Source organism: Haplochromis burtoni, unplaced genomic scaffold, assembly GCF_018398535.1.
Source record: "Haplochromis burtoni strain Fernald_Lab_line unplaced genomic scaffold, NCSU_Asbu1 Contig_13, whole genome shotgun sequence".
Taxonomy (NCBI): Eukaryota; Metazoa; Chordata; class Actinopteri; order Cichliformes; family Cichlidae; genus Haplochromis; species Haplochromis burtoni.
In genome coordinates, this window is record NW_024582374.1 from 765531 (window position 1) to 788069 (window position 22539).

Below are 22539 nucleotides of genomic sequence, written 5' to 3' on the forward strand. Positions count from 1 at the left end.
GCAAATGCACGATGCTTAACATATCCAGCAACAACAACAAAAGCAAAAAACCCAAAATATTAACCGTAATCAAATATTACTCCCAAACAAAAAAGTGATTGGCCAGCCAAAATCAACAGAAAGCATCAAATTCACTGAGACCAGCTTTGGAATGGTCGCAAAATCTAACCTAACATCAGAATTAAACGGACGAAGAAGAAAGAGGAGGAACAAGCTTCCTGTTCTCTTTTATTGGCTTCCAGCTCATTAGACCAGACCAGAGACATCTAAATAAAGAGTGAACAAATTATGAGGGATGGATTATAGAGTCTGATTTACAGATAACCAGAGGGCCAAGGGCACATAACACCAAACACCTCGCTAAAGCTGTCTTCACTCATGAACAGTGGGCAGTATCTGGAGAATTAGCTTGTCCTCAAGTACCCTGTCTCACATGTAGGACACAGCAGAGCATAGTCTGCTTCATATGTGTTCTTACTACTGAAAACTGGTTTAGAGACAATGCCACTTGTGTATTATGTTACAACTTTCAACAGAGAGGTTCTCCCGTAAAGGCTCAGTCATGTCTTGAAACAAACTTCTTTTCCTTTAATTTGTCACCTCTCCATATCTAATTTTAAGAACTACGTACTCCAATAAAATGTTCTGTGTGTCCCAGCCTGGTTGACATTTAGAACAGTAATACACTGAGTATTAATAGGCCTCTGCTAGATCTTATGAAACCTTATAGGCTTGTGTGACAGGGACTTTCATCACAGAGTCATATTAGGTCTCATCACCTCTGCATCAAGAGTGATTCCTGTACAATAAAGTGTTTACATAGTTAGCTGACAAGGTTTTGTTTTTACTCATCATGTATCCTAGAAAGGTTTCTTCTATTCTTAGAGAAATTTAGAAAATCTGTTATTTTTTTTAAATAAAGCATTAACAGACATGTTTGAAGTTCCTAAAATTCACTAACCAATATGGGATCTGTTTGTCCTTGAGTGGGATCATAGTTTTCAGAGAAATTTACTACATTAGGATATTAGGCCTGAGTGCTAAACAGCCCTTTTAATTATCATTTCCTGTACAAATGGAAATGTTCTCATGTCAGAAAGAAACGGATGCATTTCATAAAGATGGATGAGCATCTGGCCAGCTTGTGTTTTCTTAAGCTCTGATAATGTGTGGCCAGTGAGATGAGTGTTTCTGCAAAGACCAGCAGGTCAGCATCACACTAAATATCTTCCCTTGTCAGTGGTGGCGAACAGACAGCAGCTGAAAACCATCATTTTAAAGAAAACTTCGAGGCAGAGCTAATGCTGTGAGTGTAACCATGTTGGCAAGGTTTTAATAACTTCAGCTTAATCTCCAATTAACAATATCTTTTATTGAATTTTCTTTTTAAATGATAAAATGTATTCTTACATCTTTGACTTAATTCACAGTATTCATTAAATTGAAGCATTTTAGACCCAACCAAACTGAGGCGTCAGCTTTCCCTTGTTTGCACTTTAGTACTATATTTGTCCGACACATAATAGCAGCTTTTGTGCGAGCTGAAAAGAGATAAAGGGAATTTAAACACTGTAGGCCGAACTAATGGCTTTGACTGACTACAGGGGCTCCTGCTGAATTAGGTGTTAAGTATTTCTGTTTGAGTGGCAGCACTGAGCCCTCTGGCAGTGTTGGTATCTTATCCACCAGCCTGACTGCTGCACATTGCCCAAAGAAGTCCCGGATCTTCTCAGGTTCTCTCCACAGTGACACCTCCTTAACATGCCACAAAACTGAAATACAACTCAACATCTTGCTTGAGTCATCTCCTAACTGTTAATTGGTATTCATCTTCGTCATCTCCAATAACTGTCATAACTAATTCTAATCGATGTTTGGTCAGACCTGCTTTATGCTTTTACCTTCATCCATTTTTTTTCCCTAACCACTTGTCAAAAGGTGGAGTAAACCCTGGAAAGGTTCATCACAGGGCTCTTTGACATCCACGCCTTTAATGAGGTAGAAAAGGTTCGTTTCTGGTACTGCACATGAAACGACAACTGACCATGACCACTGATGCAAAAAAAGGTCAGCACATTAAGGAACTTTCCACTCTTTCTGCTTTAGAAAGGAGTTGAGATGTTGCTTTAGTGAGAGCAAAGAGTCAAGTTAAGTCGGTTTTGGACTTAACACTTCAGAACAGAAACCCTATGCCAGACCTCCCTCACTTGCCTTTCCACTGGAGAGGCTGTTTCCTGCGACTAACAGGACTCTGAATCAGACCTGCCAGTCCTTGTTTCCTGGTCCCTGTGCTCAGGGCTCCATGGACACAGATGGGCTGCCTGGAAAAGCTTCAGAGATGTTGAGCACACTGTTACTGTTGGCCACTGGACTCCGATGGCTTTTAAAATGCCAGACTTTTGTTGTAAAACATGCCTTCCACAGTGCTTTTTGTCAATCAGCTGCAGGTGGGAATCATTGCGTTTCTAAACTGACATGAAATATGAACACTGAATAAAGGCCAAATTTTATTTTACCAAGGGACACCATGATTGGAAGTGAGACATCTGCAAAGTGTGCTTTGCTGACTTTGTGGCCAAATGCATATATTTCTTCTTGTGGGTTTGAGGTTGAGCTGTGTTGCATCTTCACTTGAAAGGCTTGATCTGGAGCAAATGTGTTATGACTTTTCATGGAACAACACTGTTTAAGCTGTTGGCATGTATGTTGTCCACTGCCTGGTTGCCAAACTTTGCCTTTTCACTCTAGTATTTCTTTCATTATTTGTAGGCTCATAGTTTGAGCTCCCTCCTCACTGTAATCACCAATGGAAACCATGGGTAGCCACTAGTGTTTTTATTTGGAGACAGTAATGGCAGAGGAACGCTCCAGAGTGGCGCTGAGACATATGGTATTGTTTTCTCCACAACAGAGCCTGCCAGTTCACAGGAACACATCTGCAGAGAGCAGCATGATTAGGTCCCAGTATCTCATTGAGTAAGAGAAGATCAAATCAGCCACCAAAGCATTTATCACATTAATATCAGAGAGTTATTGCATGCTCATAATATCCATCAACTCATTCTGCACTTTCCATCACCCTCCTGTGTTTGCAACACCTCTTATTTTCCAAACAGCTTTTTGCAATTTCCCAGACTAAGGGTGTTGCTCAGTGAGAACGCAGCTCGTGATAATTGATCTCAAACATTTGGCATGCTGTCTCCCTTTTGCTCCACATATGGCCATAACATGTTGATCCATACAGGCAGAAAGAGCCGGAAATATACTGTTAAATGTTTGGGATCTTCAGGACTGGCAGATGTGCTTTTATCTTACATGATTTTTAATATATCCTTCATTGAAAACACTGAAAATGCAATGACCAGATGACCAGAATCAGCTTTCTGGAATCCTTTATTTATCCAGGTAAAAATCTAATAGAGAATAAGATTGTTTCTTTTTTAAGAGGGCAGCAGAAATGACAAGAAAAAAAACGATTTAATCTCTCCAACTGTAACCACTTTCAGTAACATGGTTGACTAAAAGTACCATTATGAACATGAAAGCATGTATGTCAGTGCCAGAGGTCTAAAGTTAATTTCTAACAACTGCAAAATTTGAGAAATGTCTCTCTATTCAGGGCAGTCATGTCTTTAAACTTCGATTTTCTTGCTCATGTTACTTTAATCAGAAAAAGAGTGGTACATTAGTAGCCTCCAGAACTAATACTAATCCAATAATTTTGGAAGCTGAAACATCAGACTTCCTGTTGAAACATGCAAATTTTGACTTCCCCAGCTTGGTAGTCTAATATATTTACTGTGACTCAGCTTCAAAATAACTGACACCATTACAGAGAACTCAGTATGGCAGCACTTTGTTAAAACAGATCTCCACCCGAGAGTAGAGACAATTTTACTTCACAAGTATTTCTTTTCTACAGCTCAGTCGGGAACCGCTGGAGCCCAAAAACGAAGCCAACATAGAAAGCCTCACAAGCTCACTTCCTACAGTGTCCACTTTACACTAATTTACGTCACTGAACGGGGCCCTCCCTACCAGTTTGTGCAATTTTTGTGTCTTTTGGGATATTTTCAATGGAAATATCTAACAAATAATATGGCAGACTGTGTGGCACAGAACATTTATGCTTTGGTTTTGTTGAGTGAAATTCTAGTGCCTTGGGTTATTTAACCCTATGTATCACTGTGTTGCACCTACACACTTTTTAGAAGCAGCTTGCTAACTAGGCATGGTAGGATTAACCGATAACTTAGCAGTTCAACAACTCGACCAAATACGGTCACTTCTGGCTCCAAAAGACAAACATGGTTGCAGCCAAATTGTTGATGTTGGGTTTCAAAATATATACAGTCCATGCTACAGCCCTATAAGGACATGGATACAATGCAATCATCTTTAAGATCTTTTTCCAGAGTTTCCTGACATGAGAATAAGCAAAATGGATTAACTAAAGCACCCTGTTTAAGTACACCAGCAGCGAAACTAGCACCAGAGAACTGAATGACAGCTTATGTAAACAGTACGCAGTACAGTATATTTATATTTATAAATGCCATGTAAGAAACTACACTTTGGTTTCCAGCACTTTTTGGTCTGCCAGGCGCGCAGAGAGAGGCCGAGCAGAGAGAGAGAGTTTGTTAAAGCCCAGAGTGGGTGTCTCACTTCCCCGTTTCAAATTCCTGAGGTTTCCAGCACTCTGGAAGGCCTGGAGCTAATTTGGCTTTCAGGCTTTCCCCTCTAATTCTTTGCGACTAATTATGGTCGTATTCCCGCAATTAAACTGATAAACTCTGCTGAGCTTGGCAAGGATACCCCGGCCCCTCCCCGGCAGCTTAGCGCACCACCCCTCTCCTCTTCGCTATCTTTCTTTCTGTTGCTTCTTACTGTAGTAAACACACTAAAAATAAAGTCAACCTGAATTCTTCGACAATGTCTGTCTCCTAGGCAGCAGTATTTACAGCCTCTGGTGACAATGCCAGGAACACTGAGAGGAGCGTCCAGAGGTCAGACAGATGTTGTGCATGTGGAGATTTGAAAAGTTATGTCTGAAAAGCCTAAACAGTCAGAAGGGATATTACTCTGTTATCATTGAAGCATGATTGCAATTTAGGGACAACTTCATAAACTCATCACAGAGAAGTGGTCTGACGTATTATTTCTCAGATTCAAATGGATTTATTGTTTCAATTGCACCTGCCAGCACTGTCTCAGCTCATGCATACAGATAATATACCTTGGAGGAAAGAAAAACAAGGAGGTGGGCTGTCTAGACCGTGCGCTAGGATTCATTTGGATGTTTGGTAGGCTTTCAGTAAATATGTATGTGAATGTTTATGTCTTTGAAATGAAGCTCTGAATTCCAGTAAGTTGCAAAGGTGGTCTTTTCCTGAAAAAGTTTGTATTTTCTGTTTTTAATATGTAAATGTGCTTGCCTTCTTGGGTTTGTGTGTGTCAAAGATATGCGTTGTCCCTTGTGGGATATCTGTAGCCCCTTGTGGCCACTTTAAAACACAACTATACATTTGTGATGACGCACTACACTGGAAACCAGATACCTGGTTGTGTAGAGGAACCTGAGCATACTTGTACAAGCTTTGCAAAAAAGTGAGAAGTTCAGTCGTATTTAAAGAGTTAGTGCTTTGCTGTGTTTTACAGTTTATATTTTTGTGACGCAATAAGAATGAGCAACATTGAAGTGCATGTAATTCTCAACAAGTGAAACACTTTTAACAGAAAACATTTTCTCTGAAATTGAGTTGGACGTGAGGAAAGCTGAAAAAACTGAAGAAAACACGTTATATAGAGCAGGTAACGTTTTATCCCAACAGTTCCTTTGTTCCTTACACTCCTGCTTTTTTTCTTCTCCTTCAGGTATCTTTGGGCTCACAGGTCAGGTTTAAGCCGGAAAACTTCTCCCTCTTCACCCGCATACAGCAAGAGACCTTTCCCCACGGCAATGAGCAACTCCTCAACTGGGCCCAGAAGAAGTACAGGGCAGTCACCTCTTTCTCTGAGCTCAAGATGACTCAAGACATCTACATCAAAGTCGGAGAAGGTGTGCACCAGATTCCCAAAATTCCCAAACATAGCTCTGGGCCCCAAGGCACTCCTCCACCCCATTCCCCTTTAGCTTTCATAACTTTACTTAGCTTTTGTGTTTTAGCCCAGGCTAGAGGTTTACATGCACTACGCTAGAAAAAGATTTTCCTTCCCTCAAAAGACAGTCACCCTTTCACACTTTTTAACAGGCCGCCTGTGGTATTCCTAAGTTTTGCTTGCTTACAGCCTCAAGAGTTCTTGGAACCCAGAACAAAAATGGTTGTATTTCTGTAACATTGTAACATCTTTAAAAATGACTGGGTTCAGAATAAAGCCAATACATTAAAAAAACAAACATATATAGGCAAGTACTTTCTCTACAAGACAAAAAAATGATCCCATTTAAATTGGAAATGTCGCGCTTTTATCATCCTTATTTCAAACTTAAAATCCTTGTATCAGAGCAAGCAAACAAAGAAAAAAACACACATAGACGTTTGTCAGCAACAACTCTGCAGTTATCGTCAGTGCAAGGGTTTTTGTGTTTGACAAGAAATGAAAAATGTAGCTGTAAAACAAAAGTTATGGCAGCTGAACTACGAAGCCAAAATGATGAGTTTAGTACTTTGACTTACTGAATTTTGGGGCTTACAGACACTAAAGTAGTTGCTACTTTGCTGTTAATACACCAGAAGACTTTATAGTGAAGCCAAACAAACACACAGTACTGCTTTTCATTTTTTAACAAGGTGCAAGGTGTCATATTCTGTAGTTGGGGGAATAGGTGGTAGTTTTACCAGGAAAGAAAAAAGTTAGGAGGGAAAGATGAGGTTAGAAAGAATTAGACAAATTCTTTCTGGTTTTTTCAATAAGTTGAGGGAGGAGGGTTTCTCAAGTGAAGAGCACAGAAGGAGTCTCCGGGGTGGCTATGATTGATTTTCACACATGTTCAAGATGCAGAATTACAATTCTTTATTTTCTGCTCTCACATTGTGAACAGACAACACATCCGACTCTGCATTTCATCAGCTCTCAGACGAGATAACTTGTTTTTAATGAGAATCTATTACTACATGAATATAGAGCAAAGCTTGTGTCCAGAAAGAAATTAATGGCTCCACTAAGTAAGTTCTCTCTGTGTTTTGTTAGTTTCTGTGGAGAGCGGAGAGGTTGCTCAGCCTTCACGCTCTTGGCTGGTGTCATTAGGGGCTGTGGTTTGGCAAAACCTCAGAGTGCCATGATGTTTACTTCAAGTAAAGAGCTGTAGATTTCCACTCCTTCACATCTTCAGAAGTGTTTCATGAAGATGGAGAGATCCTCACTTTGCTTTCTAGCATGCCCACACTCAAGGTCTCTCCTCAGCTCTTTAAGTGCCACAAGAGTTCCGGAGAGGAAGGTGCCAGCCTTCAGTTTACACTCTGTCCAAAGTTCTGTTTGCCAAATAAGGAAGCATCTGTCTGTGTTTTCCCGTTGTGCTGAGAATGAGCACAACTTTTCATGTTAATGAATTTTTTGAACTGTTGTGAAATTGAAGGAAAAAACACAAGAAGTTTTGATGACTGAGCATGAATATTATTGTCCTGTTATTGCAAAAGAATTCTGGTAAAACATCTTGCTAAGATTTCCCACATAAAATCTAATTTCCCTGTTGATGGGAAGACAGATTATGCCAACCAGGGCACGCCCAACCTCGTTGGGCGCACAACCCAGGGCCTTGTTAGTGCTGCGAATAGTAGCTGCAGGGCTACAAGAGCAACTCTGCTGTAGATGGGAACAGCTGGGTTAAAGCAAATGTTCAGTCTTCCGAAGGTTTCGTGAGCAGGACGCTGAATTCGTCACTAGAGCAGGGGTTGCTGTTCTGTTGTTGACATCAGGCTCTGACCTCTCTGTGGTAGAGAAGTACCAGAAGCTATATTTCTCCTTTGCAGGATCAAAATAGTTTCACAGCCCCTCTGAACAGTAACACAAACTTTTCTCCACTTTCAGATCCACTGTCTTCTGACACCTGCAAGATTGATTCCAAGTTCCTGTCTTTGAACTACCTGGGCAGCTACAAGGAGCCACAGACATCAAAAGGCTGCGTCCTCTCTGTGCCCCACAAAGACAAAGAAGTCCACATCATTGAGCTCCAAGCCCCAAATGCCAGCAGGTGAGCAGCCAAGGCTGCAGAGGCCAAGAATACATGTTGTCACGGTTTATTTTTGAGGTCAGGATGCTCTCAATAATCTCTGTGGAGTTTATTTTGGATGGGAACTAACATGAAGGCGGAGGGGGGTTATGTTCACTTAGTGGTTTTCTTTTGAGGAAGAGATTTCAAAACTTGGTCTAACGGTCCAGTTTGCCAGATAATGTCCTCACTCCCCAGTGGAGTGATTATTCTGTACACCCAAAAGACAGAAAATCTGGGAATGTGTTGTATCTTGCTGCGGTGTTATCTGTTATGTATTGCATACGTCTGCATTCTTTTTTCTGGGAATACCTCCAGCTTTTTAATTAGTTGGCCAGACAAAGGCACAGTAACATTACGTAGACCTGACCATCTATTATTATTTGTTCTTTCTCTCTCCTTTTTTCCTGCAGTGCTTTCCAGGTGGATGTCATAGTTGATCTGCGGCCACTGAAGGAAGGTACCTGGGTACATCGAGATGTTGTCTTGCTGCTCAAATGCATTAAATCTGTGAACTGGGTCGTCAAAGTCCACAATGTGACGGGCAATGTGCATGTGGTGGTAAGTTGGCAGCATTACAAGAGACAAAGGCTTTCCATCAAATGATATCTTTTTTGCTCTCCAGGCATCACGGATGATTTTATATAGTTGATCACATATCACTGTAGGTGTCGCGGACAGAAATGTCAACACTTTACGCTGCTGGCCAAAGAAGTTGTCACAGCAAAAATGTGTGTTGAACTGGCGCCTGGTCCACGCTGGGGGACAGGGTGGGGATAACAGGTTAGGAGGAACTGTGAAATGTCATTGTGGCACCTCCAGGAATTGTCATCACTTTGAGAGAGCCAGAGGCTGGAGTGAAGAGGGCATCATATATTTTCAGAGCCAGGCGTGCTGCAGTATTGGGCCAGAGCTGCTTCCCATCAATCATAATGTGAAATACGCGGAGCGCTTTATTCAGGCTTTCGGGCTTTCTCACCACACACAAAAGACAAACAGAGGCTAATTACTACAATATATCAGTATACACTTTACTGAGAAATATGGGTTTGTGCATATCAACGGTGTGCTTGAGCATATAGTTTTGATATTAAATCTTCATTACTGCCACTCAAGTCTCAGGACCCTCGGGAACCATAAGAATATGACACCTATGCACACTTTAGAAGAATAGTTTAACTGTAGATCATGTCGATACACAACTGGCCGTGGTCCAACCACCACAATTGCTGCAAGGCTGGAATTTAGAGCTCCTCTTTTCCTGGAGTAAAAAAAACAATTCCAGTTGAACTGAAAGAGAATCACCAACACCTTTTTTTTTATTTTGTATGCCACTTTCTTAAGTTTGCATCTTCTAGCATGTATATTTGTGTTCCCTGAGGTGTGTTTGTCTGTGTGTGTGGGAGAGGGCTTGTGTTTCCTCAGTGTCTAATGCTGATACTCGCTGCTGCAGCAGTGACACTGCACTTTTGCCAGGCATGCTATGTTTGTACAGCTGCCTGCTATACACTGAGTCGATCAGGTTTTTGGGTGTAATGCCAGGTCAAAAATCCATAACACTTAGTGGGGAGAACAATTGAGTGTCATGCATTGTGTATAAAACAACTTTACGGAGTTAAATTTTGTTTATCTATTGGATTATATTTAGCTAGCAGTTTAGTAGATGTACAAAACATAAAGAAAAACATCAACATTCACCAGAGGATCCATGCTGCGGCATGTTTGGCCCTCAAACACCACTTCGTTTGACTAGTGTGATAGCTGTGTACACACCCTGGATTGTTTAATGTGGTGGTCCCAGGTGCAGTTTATTTGAATCGCCTTCACAATGAGAGCAGCCTCTGGAAAATCTGAATTCCTTCCTTTATTTTGTTTTAGAGCCAATTAGCAAACAGCTTAATGTTAATATGATTGGAAGATTACACCTTGTAAAGATCAGCGTGTTAAGTTGTCATTTGTGCATATGTGAAACTGCTAACTTTAGCATGTAGCGGTGCATCACACAGCAACAGGCATTGCTATGATCTTCTAGCATTGTTACGTCCAGCTGAACTGTTCAAATAGAACCTAACATCACTGTTGTTTTTATTCTTTTTAATTGATGTTTACAAGATTGTAACATACATGGTGAATGTGTGTCTAAATGGTTGACTTTGAGTGTAACACTAGCTTACTGTAAACCTGCACCGGTTACAACAGCTGACATCTCTCAACCATTTATCTTAAACATCCAAAAGGTCAGTCATTTTTTAGCTCCCCCACTGCTTACATTTTGACTTTTACTTGACAGCAGCGGTACACAGGATACGCTGCTTGTGCAACCAATGTGTGAGAGATCGTCAGCTACGCTAGTGATATGATGGCCAAAATAAAACTCAGGCCTCGATCTGTCAGAAAGCAGGTTCTTGTCAGTGTTGCTCAAGAGACTTGAATGTGTGGGAAATGGTTGTGAGAAAGAATGAGGCCTCCCTCACTGGGGGAGCAGCAGGGCAGGACGCAAATTTTTAGGAGCAAGCTAACATGTTGGTTTCTGAGCAATGATCGAGCTGCGACACGCCCATTACCTCACACTCATTCACATGATTCACACATGATTCATGCAGAATAAGTGCAGGACTGTACTTGAAGTTGAATATCTGTGATAAAACCTGAACAGTAAACCATTTTTTTTTTTTTTTTGGTAAATCAGATTCTGTATTGGCTAACTTAAATTTCTCTTCTTGTTATTTTGAGAAAGCATCTAATGAGAGTTCTCTTCCACAGGCCTCTGATACAGTGACTGTTGGCTCACAGGCGCTAGTGTCCAAATCCCCCATGCAGCACTTGCCATCAGGGCCACAAGCCTTAATCCAGTGGGCAAGCGATCGTGGCCACAATCCAGTCACATCTTACACCAGCACTCCCGTGGCAAACCACTTCAATATCCGACTTCGAGAGCCAGGTAAGCTGAAGAAGAATCATATCCTCCATTCATGATGAAGCATAAAACTAGCGTGCAATTGTAAAAAGTTGTAGGTGTAGTTTCCTGGATGCAAAATCAGCCTCATAAGGTTACGTGTGACTTCTAGATGTCGTGGATTCTCTGGAGAGCAAATTACCTCCCGAACTCGCCATCCTGCGTGATTCTAGTCCTCTTCCTGTAGATGGAACGCCACTGCGACGATCCGGTCTGCCGTTTCCATTCCTTACAACTGGGGGCATGCCTCTGCTGGGACACCTGCCCTACGAGTCCGATGAGCCCGAAATCGTTTTGAATGTTGACCTTAGTGTGCAGTGCAAAAAAGAAAGGATGGTGGTCAGCATTGACAAACAAAGTCTGCAGGTGAGTAAACAACCGGACATTCTCTGATTCTGCCTGGAGCCCAACAGGCTACAAATAATGGTTATTTTAAATATCGATGTATTCTATGCTTCTGATCAATGAGAAAGGCATTTTGTTGATTTACTTTTGCGTCTCTTTTCACACGACACAGAGTCAGTGTGACAAAATGTGACAAGAAGAGCGGAAAACAACAAAATGGAGCTCATCCAAAAAGACTAGCAGCGTCTAGACCAATTAAAAGGCTGAATGAATGTCTTCTGCAGCGATTACAAAATACTAGCATAAACCTCCATGACGCTGTGTTGTTTATTTTCAAAAAGCACGCACTGTGTGCTGAGGTTGTTACCAAATAATGATGCTGTCTTGGTCTAATGGTTACATGTGGATAATTATGGAGACAGTTGAGCCCACCTATCTGTTGTGTGGGGATAGCAAGTTTCAGATCTACAAAAGTGAAATGAGAAAAAGTAAATCACTGAAGCAGGCAGGGCTGTTTCAAGCATTTGGCGTCTGAACATAGGGACAGCTCAATCAGCCCACATCACAGAATGGAAACTGGCATAGGCTGTAATTGGGAGCTGGAGCTAGACCACCTTGTGGGATTTGTTTATTCCTGAGAACTCAAGGTTTTGCACAAGTACTTGGACTTTTTTCTCCTTTTTTTTTTCTTTTTACAATTCTGAAAAGTTAATAACGGAAAAGTGTTTTGATCTTCATCCATGTTTGTCTTTTTATTTCTTTTTTCTTAACTTAGGCAAGCGGGTTTACAAATGCCAGCCTCACACTTCAAGACCCACAATGCAAAGCAACAGTCAATGCCACCCACTACACTCTGGAAACTCCTTTGACTGGCTGTCAGACCACCGCATTCACCGTAGAGGATAGCACGATCTACTTCAATTCTGTGAGTATATTATGTGGTGTTACAGTATAGCTGAAATTACTTGAAAATGCCCTCTCTGTATATCAGACCTCTAGTTGCTACTATAAATACAAAGATATGATTTAATTTTAAATTGAAATAAACTACAAAACACTCTTCATTTTCTAAAAAATCCCTATAATTATCTTGCTTTATTTTAACTTGTCAACTTAATGAGAAGACAATGAGAACATTTTAACAGAAAGGCTTTCAGTCAGAAAACTTTCTTTTCTACTTGTTTAAACTTTAGAAACGATACTAGTTTTTGTTGAAATACACCCTTTACACAGTTTTAACCACGTGCCAAAGTCAAACTTTGCTTGTCTAAACAATTCCTGAGTGACTAACATCCAAATAGATGTGTGTTAGCCTAGGTTTAACATATTAAGATGTTGGGCTTGTTAAAGCATTGCTATCTATGGGCAGTACAGAGCTGTGACACTCTGAAGTCAGGGAAAGATTTACCCACTGTCAGAAAGCCTTTTTGTTTTATTTTAAGGTATTTTTAGCTTTCACTTGCAGTTTAAGTACATTCAGAGAATAAATGTATTTGATTAGTTTAGAAAAAGATCATCATTTGAGCTTAAATACTCAAACACACATACTCTTTCAAAGAAAAGAAATCACATTTTAAAAAAGATCTGGCAGAAAGCTTTGAAGGCTAATTTGATTAGATTAGTTGTTAGGGTGTTGACCATGACCAGTGCTTAAATGTCAGCACTGCCATGGGAAATGCTCACTCAGAGGCTTGACACGTGTCATAAATAAATATTTTTTTAATAAAGATGTCCACTGATAGCCATGCTCTTTTTGTGTAAGAATGGAAACTGGAAAAATATGGACAATATGTGCAGGGAAAATGATTACATTTCTGACTCATTTTCGTATCTAATTGTGATCACTTGCTTTTATGTGATTAAGACATCCCCAGTTATCTTCATTATTGTGGAATGCATTCATTCAGCATGTTTGTTCTAACAAGCAAGCATGAATCACTTCTACCCTGGCCTTTTAAAATCTTTTGTTCGGGGAAGTTTGGAAAAAACACTTTTTCTGTCCAGTGCAGATTAAAAACCCAGGCATAAGTCCAAGGTCATCTTTTGTGCTAGCATTCGGACGTGCAGACAACCTCTGACCTCTGGTCAAAGGAGATTAATTTTCATTGTCTGGGTTCCCACTCATCAAAGCTAATGTGTTTTGGCTGTTGTCCCCACATTGCTGTGATATGTTGATTTATTTCAGCAGTGGCACCAAAGGCAGGTCAGCAAACTTCAAAACAGCTCTGTTAGTGTCATTGAGACAGTCCTCTCTCTAAAGCAGCAGACTCATCTCAGGCCCTGACATGCCACTACTCCACTGAGAAATTAGAAATATGTCCTGTCTCACTGAGGCCACAGGACATTCCCAGATTTAAGCAAGAATGTTTTGCCGACCTCTCTTAACAATTCAAATCTCCGCCTGAATGAGGCAATACTAAAGGAGTAGAAAAGGGGGGAAAAAATTGGAAAAAATCTTGTGTAAACTTTCCGTCAATTGCTGATTGTTGTGCTCAGGTTTGTCAGCGTAGGCTTAGTAACAAACTTCTTTTTGATGTGCAGGTCACTGTAAGTCATGCTGAGACCAAAGATGGGAATAGCGACCAGAGAGGGCCCGAGAGAATGCTTCCCGTGAAAACGTTCGATTCATCTACCATATTGGTAAGACTCTGGAATCATTGTGGTCCTTTTTCTGTCAGATCTGCACTTCATTGCAAGGGGAAAGTTGACAAGTTGAGACTACTGATAAACTGTATCTCTATATGTGCAACTGCAGTAAATCATGCATAGTTGGAAGAAACACCAGTTTCCTACTGCCCCTTGGGCTGCTAGTAAAGACTCTTCTGGCTGCTGCAATCTCCCCATCTTTCCATGATGTCCGTTTAATGAACTTGACCTTCCATTTTCCATTTTGAAGTTTCTCCATCTTTTCTCTGCTAGCTTAGTTTCCTTTATCTCATCCAGTCCTCGTCTCCCACTTATTGTTCTTGTTTATACATATCTCTTTTGTTCCTGGTCCGTCTTAATGTGGTCAAACAGTGACACACAGTCATGTGGAGTGAGAGTGCTTAGCCGTGGAATGTAACGTCAGAGTCCTGCTGATATTTGTTTTGGCTTTGCCTTATTCTTCTAACAGTTCAACTGCACATACACAAGCCAAACTAAGAATCAGGAAACCTCAGCTCCCAGGATTGTACAGGAACCACCAAGGCAACCCGTCAACAACATGACGTTTAACATGGAGCTGTACGACTCGCTGCCTATCAACAACCCTGCACGCCAGAATTTCTTCACCGTTTCACAAAATCAGAAAGTGTTTGTGGAGGTATGTTTTGCATTTATAATACATTACCTCTCACGCCAGAATACATGTTTGGTGTAAATGAAAACTTTTGGCAGAAAACTGCAACCATCTGCCTCCATCTGAGGCTTTAGCTTTTCCAGATTGAATCTCTTCCCGAGCCCTTCGCTCAGTAAGAGCATTGTGACTGTTTCAAGCTAAAAAGCTAATAATTTCTTTCACTTCTTGCTTTTATTATATCACAGTTCTGCATGTCATCTGGCTAAAAATATCTGTTTCACTACAGTAGTTATGCTAGTCATATAAGAGATAGCAAAGACTGAAAAGTCCTTTGAAGAGGTGATGTAGGAGGACATCAGCATGAGATGCTTCACTCACAGCATGGACACAAAGCCAGTGTGCTGTAAACACAAAGTGCTCACAGAGTGTCTTTATCCTTCCCTCTTAAGTGCATTGCATTTATTTTAGCTGAGAAATAAGTAAAACATGACTAAATATTTGTTTCTCACCTTTCAGGCAGTCGTTCTTGTTTTGTTTTGCATATCTTTACACTGGCAGCAATAAATACATCGCAATATTTCTATTAGAAGACTTATTTAGTCTATTTTGGCTCAGCTTTGGGTTGCTGCTGACAGAATTATTTGGCACTTTAGTTGCCACCAGCTGCCTGCTAACTTTTGAACTTCTTTTTCTGTTGTGGTTAGTAAAAGGTAGGATTTGAATTTTATTTTTCCCGAACAGCTGCTGGTACAGCAAAAGTGAGCTGAAGCATAAAACCAAAACAACGCTCTAAAAGAAACCAGAAGCTCATTAGAGCTGAGGGTTCTCACCATGACTGTGCCCCCTTTGTCCTGCCCAGTGTTAACACGAAAATATTGATTGTTTCAGCTTTAAATTAGCATTTTAACATCTTGTAAATTATGTTTATTTGTGTTTATCGTTGTTTATTGTTGTTTAGGACTAGGCAATAAAACACAATAATAATTTGTATTTATTGTTTCTGCGATTGTCTTAAAGAAACACAAATACAAAATGACACGTTTTCATTTTGCATGTTTTGTCCAACAAGATTACTTTGCAGACTTTCTTCAGACAACAGCAGATTAGATTTTCTTCCAGAAATGATTATATTATAAAGTAAAGCTCACATCAGATCAGAGCAGTATTGTGTTGCCGTTCAGTTTTGTCACTTCACTTCATGAAGACTCCTGTCACGACAACTGACAAATAAAATCTGTTTTTACTTGCCTCTCATCCACTCCAGATCACATCAACTGCATCAGATCCAGAACTGGGGTTCACCATCATATCGTGCTTCATTTCTCATGACTCCAATCCCAGCGTGTCCTCAGAGTACACACTCATTGAGACAGTTTGTCCAACAGATGCCTCCGTCACATACTATCCTCAATTCCCTGTCCATCCTACAAAGATGGATAAGAAAACCTTCAGCTTCATCTTCAACTCAACTTTCAAAGTGTCTCTGCTTTTCCTGCATTGTGAGATGTCTCTGTGCTCAAAGTCATCTCAGAGGAATCTAAATTTACCACAGGTATGCAGAATAATCTTCCCCAAAGAGCCATTGCTGTGGTTTTTTTTTTAAGTCTCCCAGAGTATCACCAGTGTTTGTTTGAGCAGCCGGGCCTGTAGGAGACAATCTTTACTCCGGCTGACCTGCAACATTCAGTGTCAGGTCTGCCCCCAAACCTAAGCGGGAACCATGCATCGATGCACAGTTTCCCAAGTGGCTGACCACTGAGCAAAATAATCATCTTTTTTTTTCTCCCTCTGTTATTTGTTCTGTCTGGTGCAAGTGCTTTCTTTTACTTTCTGTAAGCCTTACCTAAATGTTACCCCCACCCCCCCAAAAAATAAATATATATGTGTGTGTGTTCCTGTGTAGCTATCTTTGTGAAGACCGAAATCTGCATTCTACTATACTTGTGAGAACCAACAGTCACTTGTGAGGACACACTCACCCGTCCTCACAGGTTTGAAGGCTCAAAATGCGGTTTTAGTGTCAGGGTTACAATTACGTTATGGTTAGGTATGAAAAAGAGTTTGATTTAGTTCTCTTTTGTTAAAGCTTTAGTGCACGGTCCTAGGGGCCGCTGGATCATCCATACTCTCCTTTAAAGCTCCTGATAAACTTTTCTGTTCCTCTTCTCCTTCCCTCGACGGTCCTCTTTGGTGTATACTGTACTTGTCCCATCTGACTGACTGGTCCTTCTATTAAATTATTGTGTAAGAATTCAGCTTATGAGCTAATGGGAAGTGTGGTATATATAAAAAAAAATCCTAAAAATAAACTAAAAACATTATATTAAAACCAGAAAGGCAGACAGATTCCTCCAAAGAATTGTGGAGGGGATTTAGCCTCCACAAAACACTGAGTCTTATTGTGCTTTATTTTGTGCTCTTAAAATTAATTGTGAGGTTAATTGTTACTCTTCAACATTCCCACATAATTTTTTGTTAGTTTTTATAAATCACACATTTATTTGCAATCTCAGTGCAAGAGGAAACTGTCTAATCCATCTGATATGAATATAATATTTTTTATATAATTATTTAATATTTTAGATATAAAAATAATTATAAGCTTATTTCTACCACTAATAGAGTCATGTTTTTTTTTGTTTGTTTGTTTTTTTGTAAGGGTTAGGGTTAGGCATTTATTTTTAATGGTTAGGGTAAGGGGCTAGGGAAACCATTATGTCAATGAAAGTCCTCACTAAGATAGCTGAACGGGCTTGTGTGTGTGTGTGTGTGTGTGTGTGTGTGGTGTGTGTGTGTGTGTGTGTGGTGGTATTGAGCTTGGCTTGTACGATTGTGGTGCTAACATATTACAGTTGCCATCAGCTGTAGTGGGTGAAGATGGCAAGCTTTTCCTTACTTTGAATTCCAAATTAGTACTTTTGAGCAGATATGAGTGAATGCACTTTTGAGTTTGAGAAATATGAATGTCAAGTTATTAATTAGTTGTTTTTTTTTAATTTTCTGCACAGTGTTTGCCACCCATTGAAAACTGTGATTCTCTCTCTGTGGACAATATCATGGCGATGATGATGAACAAAAAGGTCTCAACTCAACCGCTGGTTGTGGTGGATGACTTGAGCCACATACCAGGTCAGTAAAAGCAAAAGCAAACATAATTTACATCTGTTTACACCAGGAGTTCAGTTGTGCTTAGAACTGTGACACCCACAAATACGAGTATGCACAGTGAAAGAAGCAATTCTGAAGGCAGAGGAACCGCATAAAGTCGATACTTGGAGATCAGACCAAACGACGGGATCACGGTCCAACATCTGGTCCTTATTAACTGTGTTGTGTGTATATGATTGTGTATACAGGTGCTTAGGCATACACATATGGTGTGTCTCCGTTTACATTGACATCTGTACACAAGAGTGTGTTTTTGGGTGTGTGTGTTCAAACTAGCATATGGCTGATAAAGGGGAGTGTGCTAACGCTGAGGCCCAGTTCTGCTGTGGACCAGACCATGCTGAGGGAGACATGGAAAAGAACAGTCATACGTTACTAAGATCCAGTTGTTTTCACTTAGGTCCTTCACTGTGGCCTCAGCTTTCCACTAGTGAGGGGGAAAATGTGGAGCGGTGGTCCCCTTGTTGGCTTTGAGCGCCCAATCAGAGCCTAAAGGTCCCTCGTTGTTTAGTCACTCGTTGGTTCACACTCTTTATCGTAGCACCTCAGGGGGTGTAAGTACATTTAGAAGGCAGGATGGAGACCTGAGGTAATGCCTTCACATGATATTTATTATGACCTAAACCTAAATGGACTGATATAATCAGTGCCTTTTCTCTAGCGGACTGCCAGCATTTTTCATATTAGCATCCCCCTCTGAGCAATGACATCAACACGAGACCAGGGGTCAGTTTGAGTCATGTTTGTTGGCTTGTGATTTGATGTAAATTAGATCATTTTAATTGGTGTAAGCTACAGCCCAACTGCTATTTCACAATGGTAGAAAATAGACTGATTACTCCTTTACCTAACGAAACTTGGTTTTGGTATTGGCTTGGTCAATCTCTGTGCTACAGTATATGTGTGCTATTCAGAATAGTGTTCCATTGTGGATTTGAACCCTGTATTTTGTTCGGATGTTAATATCAGTTGTGATGAGCTCTTCATAGACCAAACAATTTATTGATTGATTGATTTCTCCCAGTTGCAGTGTATGCACTGATGGTATTTTTCAGATCCTGGTCTTACTCTTAAACATCAGTAATTTTACTAGCTTTAAAGTTCCTACTTGTCTGAGCTCTAGTGTGAGTCAGAGTTGTGCAGGATAATTCTAACCAGAAGTTTGTGGCTTTATTACATTTTAATTGGACGTCAGCCTCCAATGCTGGGCAATGATACTATATGGATGGAGTCACTTTTTAGCACAGACATGCCAGTGTTGATGCTGAGGATATTGGTGAACAGAGACGGTGAAATTTGAAGTAATGGCTGAGTGTCTAAGCCAAGCTAGTCCAAAGTGGTACAGGCAGGGTGCACTGCCTGTACCACTATGCCAGTGCAGCGGGTTTATTTTCCATGGAGTAAGTAAACACACTTATGCCATAAACACACTGGAAAAAAAACCCCTTGAATTCAAAGAACACAAAGGCATCGCTTATGCTAGGATGGCAAACAAAATAAGCAGCCTTTTCAAGGGCCACGGTTCTGCACTGGACAACATCCCAAAAAGCGGAGTTCAATCTACAAATCAAAGGGAGCCACTTGTGGCCAACTTGGTGCATGGAAAAACATAACAGCCTCAAAGCTCTACCATCAAAATTAGATTTACTGCTTCACAACGTCAATAAATTTGATCCCTTTTTTATGGGTTCAGGAACGTTTAGAAAAACTTGAAAGGTATAATCTATCTAAGAGGCTGGCAGTGTTGGTTATATCATCACATCAGTACATGTAGTATTAATTTAGTTTAAAGTCTGCAAAGTGTAAAGGCAGAGGATAATTTTTTTATATCACATTGGACTGAACAGGTTGAACTGCAGCGTTTGATATATGAACGCGTTCATCCTTTAGATAACTTTGTCTTTCTAAGTAACTGATTTCTCATAAAATATCTCATTTATTGTTTTAAAACCAACTGAATGAGGCTCTCCATATGGTTTGCTGTATTCACTGGCCAGATGTCAAGAAGCTCACTTTATCATTAAAAATATCATAAATATATATATATATATTTTTAGTTCTGAAAAAGAAAGGATGAACATGAGTTAGGATTCATGCCTCAGCAGAGTATGAACAAAAGAAGAGAGTAAATCTTTGACATATGCTTGCAGATTGTACACCGCACTTTAGGCAGAGCTAGTAACCTTGTGGACCTGAGCTGGGTTAAATAACATGTTTTGAGCTACGGAGTTCAACCTTTGCATGGTTTAAAAGTTTGAAACTCTTCTGTGTTGAGAGTCTTGGAGCGACAGCTCTATGACGAAAGGCCAAAGTTGAACAAAAACAAGTCATTTCGCAGGAGTGCTTCTTTCCACATCAGGCAAATTTACATAAATAAATGATGTTCGTAGAGATATCAGGGCTGTTTCAAGTTTGGCAACAACATAAAGCTAGCATAAATCAAAAGTTCAACTTTGAAGCAGATGTCTGGTTCTGTTAAAAGTAGAAAACAACATTCAAGACCAGTCAGATGTCCTGCAGAGAACTGTACCCTATAGACATCAAGGCAGTATTTGAAAGCACCGAGGTTTCAGCTTTGCACATGATCTCTGAGTCGAGTTAACACAAGAGCATTAAACACTCCTGTGCTTTGCTGGGTTCAGTCTGTATATTCCTCCTTTATCTTCTGCTTATGAGGCTGCATGTGTTCATGGCCTCGACATTTTTAGCATAACAAGTCACCCGGGACAGATAGCTTCAGACTGAAGGGGAGTAGGGTGGCACAGAGGACGTCCTCTGGCCATCGTCCCCTCTGAAATTAAAGTCTTCTCTGATGACCTGTCATCATCCATTACCCGAGATGAAAACTTAAAGGTGTCCTGTCCGAGAATAGCAGCCATTGTGCCCCAGGCTTGGACGTATACCAGGTTTGCCTCTTGAGTTCGCCCGTACACAAGCGCCTTTGTATTGTTTGTTAAGACGTTATTATAGCTAATTTCACTTTTGAAAGCCTTCCAGATGGCTTGAAATAAATGGGTGAGCATGATTGGTTGGAGTTAAAAGGTTCATCCGTTAGGACACTGCCGGCTTACAGAATAGCTGCTTTTTCAGCGTTTTCCTGGTTCAGATTTCTGGATCACATTCCACAGAGAATTGCTTATCAACACACTGCAGTATCAGCAATCTGCTGCTCCTGACAGGCTGACTCAGAGCTTGCATTGTGCTATTTTAATGTACCATAATTCATACTGTATACTGTGCATCTGTACACGCAATAGTCAACATATATTTAAACTATTACATGTTGTTTTTGCAGATCCTACATCAGAATTATCAGAAGAGCCACGTAAGCCCTCTCCTGATGGTAAGTATTATATGATTGCATTTTATTTTGCGAATGTCCATGTGTATATAAGTGGATTATATGGATCCCAAAAATGAATAAACTGCATAAGATAAACTAGTAAATAATGAAGCTATATAAGGAATCATCAGCTTAGGTCACTTATTATTTCATATTGGTCCTTACCATAACAGTTGTGATGCTTGCTGGACTTTTTTCTTTCAAACTGAAGAAGGTAACTAGAATTTACCAGTAACTATGGATCTGTAGTTTGCTGATAACACAGCTAACTAGGCCAGGCAATAGTTGTTGTTTTTTTTGTTTGTTTTTTGTAAATCATGCATAGCTACTCTATTAGACTCCAAGAATATAGGCAATAGATGCTAGGGCAGTGTGACTGGGTAAAAGGTGAACTTAGTTATGATTTCAGTTCCTAATATTTGTTTTCTTGTTTTACACATTTTAGGTAATTTATATTTGTACTGTATTTGTATGTATAATACACTTGTTTAACATTAAAACCATGTTCTGTGTTGGTTTGTTGTTCAGTAGTGTATGTACTGGACACTCCTGTGGTGGTGGGCATCGCCTTTGCAGCCTTTGTCATCGGGGCTCTCTTGACCGCAGCTCTGTGGTTCATCTACGCGCACACAGGTAGGTTCTTTACCTGTCTCTCCGTGGCCCCAACTCACTTCTCCACATTAATGAAAAGATAAGATGCAAAGGAATGCCTGAGGGTCTCTGTGCCAGAAATGTGCCGCTGTGATTGCCAAACATCCTGCTGCTGACAGAGGCCTGCTCACAATAACGTATTGACTCCTCTACTGTAAATATATCCTGTTGGTCAGCAGCAAGAGCTCTTCTCTTTCCTGCCTTTGAATGTTTTGGGGGCCATGGGGTGGTCTTTCTCAGTACATTCCCAGTACAATGGCTGGAGACGAGTTGGAAATTCCCCTTGTAGGGTTTAGTGGGCGCTCACAGGAAAAGACACACAATCTGTCCATTAGATGCCAAGACCTTCCCCTTCGTCCCCAGCCCGCTGACCCTAACTGACCTATGAGAGGAAGTGAGTTCCCAGCAGCCCACTGAGTTCACCGTTGCATAGAGCTGCCCTGTTCTTCTCTGCCTTAGTTTTTAACTGACTATCTGTGAGCTGAGTGCGTTTTGCAGAAGGACTTAGGCTGTTTCACTTTAGCATTCGGTATGTAAAGTGAACGTTTTTTTAAGAGCTCACAGTTTGGCAGTGTAAATCAGTCTCC

At 40.5% G+C, this 22539-nt stretch overlaps 1 protein-coding gene and 1 long non-coding RNA gene across 3 annotated transcripts in view; both read left to right on the plus strand.

The window, feature by feature from the left end:
• tgfbr3 (transforming growth factor, beta receptor III) overlaps nt 1-22539 on the plus strand; it is a 68703-nt gene that overhangs the window by 40219 nt on the left and 5945 nt on the right. Inside the window, exons 5-16 of one of the 2 annotated variants that reach the window (XM_005919799.3) lie at nt 5875-6058; nt 8029-8191; nt 8623-8770; nt 10973-11150; nt 11278-11531; nt 12286-12435; nt 14052-14150; nt 14626-14814; nt 16055-16342; nt 17799-17919; nt 21254-21301; nt 21830-21934. In XM_005919799.3, coding sequence (XP_005919861.1) covers nt 5875-6058; nt 8029-8191; nt 8623-8770; nt 10973-11150; nt 11278-11531; nt 12286-12435; nt 14052-14150; nt 14626-14814; nt 16055-16342; nt 17799-17919; nt 21254-21301; nt 21830-21934 — 1927 coding nt within the window. The remainder of the gene's footprint in view (nt 1-5874; nt 6059-8028; nt 8192-8622; nt 8771-10972; nt 11151-11277; nt 11532-12285; nt 12436-14051; nt 14151-14625; nt 14815-16054; nt 16343-17798; nt 17920-21253; nt 21302-21829; nt 21935-22539) is intronic. The other variant, XM_005919800.3, reaches the window with a different exon arrangement.
• On the plus strand, nt 8777-10888 carry LOC121812914. The gene is made up of 2 exons (XR_006053408.1): nt 8777-9698; nt 9963-10888. It is a non-coding gene; the product is annotated as an uncharacterized LOC121812914 (long non-coding RNA).